The sequence below is a fragment of the Montipora foliosa genome, chromosome 5 (assembly GCF_036669935.1).
Source record: "Montipora foliosa isolate CH-2021 chromosome 5, ASM3666993v2, whole genome shotgun sequence".
Taxonomy (NCBI): domain Eukaryota; kingdom Metazoa; phylum Cnidaria; class Anthozoa; order Scleractinia; family Acroporidae; genus Montipora; species Montipora foliosa.
Genome location: NC_090873.1, coordinates 47,487,559 through 47,495,058, shown reverse-complemented (window position 1 = coordinate 47,495,058; position 7,500 = coordinate 47,487,559). Strand labels below are relative to the sequence as shown.

Genomic DNA, 7,500 nt, shown 5'->3' with positions numbered 1-7,500 from the left:
TTGGGATCGATGTGTCCAAAGAGCTAGCTTCATAACATGATTTTCATGATTGTTTCCTTGGTGCGGACAAGACTACCAATTATAACATTCTCAAAGTTGAATTCAGAGTTGGAAAATACTGTTGGAGGGATAACATAATGATACTTTAGATTCACATCCATATCTGAAGATAATCAAGATGAAGCTCAGCTAGAGAACTGCGAGAAAATGTTGTGCAGCAAGGTCCTTTAGACATACCAGCATTAATTTTGTCGGATTTGTGAAATTCACTTCATTATACTCCTATGTGGCGACTCGCTAAATGCTTTGCGTTACCAGTAATTTGATTATATTCTTATTTCATTTGCATCCATAGTCGTTTACAAGTGAATGGTAGCAAATATAAGCAAGCAATGGATAATGATAACTGTGGTACGTAAATTATTTGTTGTGGCTTCGTATATTTACATTTAACCCTGTCATCTTGAAACGCAATCTATTTGACTAAACTGGGTTAAATCTTAGGATGCGTGACTATTGAGTACAGGCCAAGCCACGAATTCGGTGCGCAAACTAATGCGCCGAGATCTAAATTTAGAAGTACGAGCTCTGTTGCAGATCAGGGGACGGTATATTGATAAGTTGTTATAAACGAGCATGCTCGTCCAAGGGTTGAAGTGACCCTCCTTTCTCGTAAACCGCTTTACAGTTTTTTTGGGACATTACAGCGAATACACTAAGCAGGCCTTCTGATGATATTACGCAATGGTGCAATTTCCCACAATCGACCTCAAACACAGGCTCCCCAAGCTGAAAATACGTGGTGTATGCGACAGTTTGTGTATATAGAGAATTATATGGGAAAATCACCGATCGTAAAAAAAATTGTGTAAATAACTATCTCATTTGAAATAAAGTTTTCCTACCTCAAATGTGTGACCAACTTATCTCTTTTGCCGAGTTTTGAGCCATTCTGACGCCGTTTAGTGAAGTGATCCGGAAGGTAGTTACTGAAATAATAGGAAGGCCGGTAACTCCATCTATCGCCGGCCAGACCTCACTCCACAAATCGTTTTCTCCTCAACAGGAAAAGTCCCGAATCGCAATAAAAACAACAGTTCCATAAAGCCCGACTCGTGACGAACGAAAACTTTGCCTTAAAATTCACCTCTTCGGCTTTCCCCAAAGGCTTGTGACCGGGCAGTCAACAACGGAAACTCGCAAGGTGGTTTCAGCCTCAACTCTGATTGGTTCATTTGAATTTGACCGCGCGCTGGCAACACGACCGTTGTTGACTGCCCGGTCACAAGTAAAGCGGAAGAGGTGAATTATCAGGCAAAGTTTTTGTTCGTCACGAGTCTTTCGGCCGCCGAAACACACGTATTTGGAGTGAAATTTATTGGGCTTTATGGAACTGTTGTTTTTATTGCGATTCGGGACTTTTCCTGTTGAGGAGAAAACGATTTGTGGAGTGAGGTCTGGCCGGCGATGGATGGAGTTACCGGCCTTCCTATTATTTCAGTAACGGCCTTCCGGATCACTTCACTAAACGGCGTCAGAATGGCTCAAAACTCGGCAAAAGAGACAAGTTGGTCACACATTTGAGGTAAGAAAACTTTATTTCAAATGAGATAGTTATTTACACAATTTTTTTACGATCGGTGATTTTCCCATACAATTCTCTATATACACAAACTGTCGCATACACCACGTATTTTCAGCTTGGGGAGCCTGTGCCTCAAATCGCATCCGATCGCACAATTCACGAAAATCGCATAATTCACAAAAGAACGCACGACATTCATAAAATAAATCAAACATACATCAAAAAATTTTTCTAGGAATTCCTGCATAAATACGCCATTTTTAAGATGATTTAGCTTGGAAAAAGGCTAAAAAACCTTTGTCACCTTCGATTTCGTAAACATTCGAAGTTCAAAGCGTTATTTTGCATGTCGGGGGCTTGGTACGAGTCTCATTCTTAAAGAGTCGCCTATTGGTGTAACACAAACACGCCCTTTGTGCAGATTAGCCAATCTGAATGGCTGATATATACACATCACTAAAATGATGACACAGTTGCCTTCTCTAGGAGAAAAGATTTGTGAAAAATAAGCGAAGTTGTCAGGATTTAGGCAAAATGTAGTTTCTTTCATTGAACACCGATAAAAACTTATTCATGGATAAGTTTGTAATGAAAACGTCCGCTGTTTCTTCGACGAAGAATTCAAGTTCCTACCTTCTGTCCAATCTGACAGCTCACGATCGAGCAAGAAAGTACCTCACAGGTACTATGGACTGATGTTTTGCTCGTCGTGCAATATTGTGATTGACCATCTTCGGAAGTCCGTGGTTGACATGCATTTGGCATGTTAGCTGTGTCCTTTCAACTTTTAACGTGGTGCACCGATAGAGCAGAAGACCACATTTTTTTATCCCACTTAATGTCGATCGAGAATCATAATTACTGTTCCTTTGTGTTCAAAATGTCTTTAGGGCAGCAAAAAAGTGTCTTTCTTACACTGAAACCTTATAAAACAAGCTTAAAATTGCTCAGAAAAAAATCGCATAATTTACATTTTTTATTGCATAATTGGCCTTTCTAATCGCATAATCTGCCCTGCAAATTTCGCATAATTTACATTTTTTCATCGCACCCTATCAGAAGGCCTTACTAAGAAAAGGTAAAAATGAATCCGTGAAGAATCCGAAGTACAGTTATATTTATTGCTTTATTTTAGGATACACTACAGTCACTACGTTTTGCACAATGTTTAGGGACCCTAGATGCTGGGGGCGTCCTCGTCTAACCCAACAATGAAATACAAGCTGAACCCGAAACCTACACTTCCCATATCGTTTCCATAGACCGTCTATATTTAGAACAGCTTTACCGCCAAGTATTGTTCTTCTTAGCCAATCAACGCACAGTCTTTTTTGTTCACGTCATATATGCATAATATAATTTAAACAATCAAAGTAATTAGGACATGAGTCGAAGGGCGCGTTCTTTTGGTACTATTCCGGAATAGGAATACACGGAATAGACGGTATTCGTGTTTTTTTGGTACGTATTCCGTTTTTGGAATGAACGGAATACTATATCATCTCCTAGACCTGCAGTTTAAGATATTTGGATCATATCCCAAGCGCTCCGTGAAGTTCCCCTCTATGTGTTACCCTGCAGAGACCTTATAAATTGATTCGTATTCGCGTCCTTAATGCAGTGTGTTTTCGTCGTCTCAAATGAATTTCCACACAGGCTATTGTCTTTCAAGTTTTTCTTTCAGATACACTTAATATCCACACTTGAAAGCAAACTTTGGGATCATGTTTCACTCATTTTGCGGTTCAGAAATTCCAGAAAAACATTTGTTGGTTATTTTTATACTCATCCATGGAAAAAGGAACACATGCGCGATCGATGCGCGTACGATGCGGACAATGAGTTTTCCGAATGCAACTTGGAGTTAAAACCTAAATTTAGATGACGAGAAAAACACTCTAGTAACTTTTCGAAACAGAACCAACAAAAACGAGAGGGTTTGTGTTTAGTCAGTGTTCATCGAAACTTTTATTGAGTATTGCCTTTACTTTACAGACGCCCTCAGTGCATATGAAGACAAAAGGGATGGACATTTTGAAGAAAAAGAGGAGAATTTTGATGTCAGTCAGTTTGTTGACAAAGAATATGACGAAAATATAGACGAGAAAGATGGTAAAGAAAATCGCTTTACGGGCAAGGCGTCAAACGCATCTTCCGACTATGAAATGGACTCAGAGCAGCTAGAAGAAACCCTGAACAAGCTAGAAGAAGTATTTTGTTTTTTCCCAAGGCAGCTTATAAGGCGGGTTCTTTTTCGTAGCGATGTTAAAGGAGACCTTGAAAAAGCCAGTCAGGTTTTGCAGGAAATTCAAGGTATGGAAGACCCACAAGACTTTTTTAAAAAAACACTGAACTCCAATCCACCAGAAGCAAAACATGGAAAAGGGGAATATTATCATGATCCTAGTGACGGAGTCAACTCAAAAAAGGGCTTTGAAAAAGACGAATGCGGAGGAATGCGTAAAGATCAAATCGAAGGTGCAAGGCAAAGTTTTCAAGGACCAAAAGGGCGAAGAAGACGTAACAAAAACAGACGAAATGATGAAGAATTGCAAGGGGATTTCGAGAGAAATGAATCAGAGGCAGGAAATCAATATCAGTTTTATCGCCATCAAGATCATTTGAGAGGAAGAGACTTTAGAGGAGCGCCAAGAGGGGCAGTGAGAGGGGAACATAGAGGAGGTGGACCTGTTGGAGGACCGAGAGGGGGACCCTATCGGGGATCTCGAGAAGGACAAAGAGGGGGTTGCAGAGAGGCTTCAGGATACCAATACCCAGGACAACAGGGGAATTTAAGTCCGCAAGGTTATCCAGCAGAAAACAAGCGCAGGCCGATGAGAGGCCCAAGAGGGGTACGCAGAGGATGGCCAAGATCTGCACAAAATCAAGGAGGATATGTCTCTCACAATCAAGGAAGGGCAAGGCACCATGTTCCATTGTACCTTGAGGACTTGGAAGAAGCTAGCGAGACATACAGATCGAATGATGAGGTTGACGTTTATCACCGTGACGCTGGCCAGCATGCAAAAGATGTTAACATTGGGCATTACCAGGGAAATCAGAGAGGTTCCAAGGGCAAGAGAGGTCGCGGTCAAAGGGGCATGAGACACTCACAAAGCATGTCTTGTGTGGAGACCAATCAGAGCTATGGTAACAAAAACGATGAGAGGTTTGAGGAGAATAAATTAATCATCTGTGGTCTGAATGCAGCAACGACAAATGAAAGCGTGGTAAACTTCATTGAAGCAATGAGTGGTGAAGAAGTGAAAGAAGTGACAATGTTTGGCGAAGCAAAGGCGTTGGTCACAATGGCTGAACCAATAACAAGTAAGTCCTTAAGTCCCTTGGCCGAATATACCCTAGCTTGGTAAAATCTAAAACCTGAAGCGATCCCTTTCCGTTAATGAAGGATAATGTACACATTAAGTTGTATATTTTTCTATGTTTATCGTGCATGCGGCCAATCGTGTTTGCTGACTTCCTTTCTCGGCGGGGTGGAAACCTGGATAATTCCAAGGGGTTTGATGCTACCTGTAAATTTTCTTTTTAATTTCCAAGTCGTTTGTGTTAGTCATGATGCCAATCAAACACTCTTAGACTAGCAGTAAACAAGGATTAGTGAGGTGCTTTCGATACCTATCTTGTCATCGACGAGGAATTTGAAAATAGTTGTAAATTTTGAAGAAGATCGTTTTGTATCCTTTTCTGAAGGTATCACACTATCAGTATTTTGACTGAGTATTTTGACTGTTATCTTGTTGCTAATACGTTTATTAACAACAAGTTATGAAGCGAATATATCATTAAAACTCAAAATAACTTATAAAGCGGCCTTAAATTCTTACAAGTGAAAACGAATAAATTACTAAATCAGTTAGCTAACACCAAGAACCACATTCCGCACGCACAGCAAACTAACGATAAACATTCCAAAACGAAAAATACAAGAAACACTAATGAACAGGGGTTTAGTTCCATACAGTCACCATTTATAACCAGAATTTCGCTTTTTCTGTGCCGTGCAAGCCACGTAAACTTGGCAGTAATTTAGACCCACGACATTGATGTGAGTGGCATGGGTCTATTCTCGATTTTACGTCACAAACTGCTTTGCATTCCTGTTTTCGATGAAATTTTGCATTGCAAAGCAGTTAGGGACGCAAAATAGAGAGTAGACCTACGCCTCTCACATCACGGTCGTGGGTCCAAATTACTGCTAGCCGGTTTTAATAACTTTGCTCGTCTTGCCCATTAGATAAAAAGCGGAATCTTGAGGTAAAAATGGTAAAACATGTTTGCTTTTGATGGGGAGATTAATGTTGTAGACGAAAAATATTTGACTTTAGGTACACTTTTAGTGCGAGGATCACTCCTACCTTTCGTTTATAACGGCAATTCAAATGTACATTTCTTTGAAGCTTATATAGATCAGGGGTACCCAACGTCAATTTTCGGAAAATATCTGTTCGGAAGACGATTTGAGATCTAGAATTTTCGGAACATTTGTTGTAAAATTCCTTGCTTGCCTGCCTGTCCTAGGATTTTCGAACATCTAAAACATGGTATAATTGCCCATTTTAAACGGATTTTTACCCTAAAAAGGTCACCTAGAATTTTCGGGACCCTTTTTTCTGGCTGAAATTTTCGAAAAGGTAGGTTTTGATCCCTATAATTTTCGGATCACTAGACTTTCAGCTAGGGAATCCGAACAGATGAAAAATTTCTAGGGGATCAAAATATGCCTATATCTACCGTTTAAATACGAAAATAGTTTAACAATGCTATGTTTAAGTGGGTTTGAACTATATTCTCGTTGGGTGCCCCTGATAGATTGTATAGTTTTAAATATTTCCAAGAAAATATGAAGTAAGAGAGCGAGGCCGTCATGTTTGTTCATATTACGATGAAAGTAATTTAAAAATCCATCACTAGTTGCTGTTGCTTGCTTGTTGTGGCGTAGCTGAAGCCCTTCTGGCGACAGTTTTTACTACAGATGTGATGAGCGAAGTGCACAGACCACATTTAATAGAGGATTGATTGATTAAACACTTCTCCTGTTTTTATTTATCAGATTTTAGCAAAATCAAGACAAGAAGCGAACAGAGAGGCCTCGACTCAGCAAAGCTTTCTATCGAAAGAGTTCCAATTTGCAAAAGCATTCTTGTCAGCGGCATCTCACAAGATACTACCCATGATGCCATTGAACTATTCTTTGAAAGTCCAAGAAACAATGGAGGTCCTGTTGAAAAAGTACGCTTTCAGCCTGAAAGTGGTTCTGCTGTTGTAGTGTTTCAAGATCCTAAAGGTAAGACTTCTTCGCCAGAACTACTTTTTCATTGCACCTAATAGTGACCCGGTAAAAGAGAAGGGTGTGAAGGGTGGTCTGGACACTGTAGAAAACATGTGCATTGCTTCGTTTCATCCCCAATCACTTTGTCCGGTGTAGTGCGTCACGCTTGTAATTTTACCAAAATCGATTTGTCACTTGTGTTACAATCCTCCCCGTTCTACGTATTACAATAATACATTTGTCTGACTAGATTTCAAATGTTCTGCTCGCATATCAAAAAAGATTTTCCACTGAACCTGGTTGAGATATGGAAACCGCACCCTTTTACTGACAACGAACAGCAATTACATAGTTAAATCAATTCAAGGGTAACTTAGTGATGGAAGAAACCGCAGATTTACCATTTCATTATGATATAACAACTGGCTTTATCGTTTTCATCGCTTTACGGCAGTATTTTTCTTTTATTAGTATATTACTGAGACTTTCATATATAGCAACAGAAACCTGTTCGTTTTTGTTTCATTGACAGCCATGGAGGGAGTTTTGGCTAAACAACGAGAGAAACCACTTATCTTAAACAAGTCCGAGCTTTCACTCAAAATCTTCCACGAATTTCCGGAGC

General features: G+C 39.9%; 1 protein-coding gene across 1 annotated transcript in view; it reads left to right on the top strand.

The window, feature by feature from the left end:
• LOC138004523 (protein mono-ADP-ribosyltransferase PARP14-like) overlaps positions 1-7,500 on the top strand; it is a 28,838-nt gene that overhangs the window by 353 nt on the left and 20,985 nt on the right. The window contains exons 2-5 of the mRNA XM_068851058.1: positions 356-411; positions 3,581-4,912; positions 6,657-6,890; positions 7,408-7,500. The exon at positions 7,408-7,500 is cut by the window's right edge and continues 1,649 nt beyond it. Coding sequence (XP_068707159.1) covers positions 393-411; positions 3,581-4,912; positions 6,657-6,890; positions 7,408-7,500 — 1,678 coding nt within the window. The 5' untranslated portion in view covers positions 356-392. The remainder of the gene's footprint in view (positions 1-355; positions 412-3,580; positions 4,913-6,656; positions 6,891-7,407) is intronic.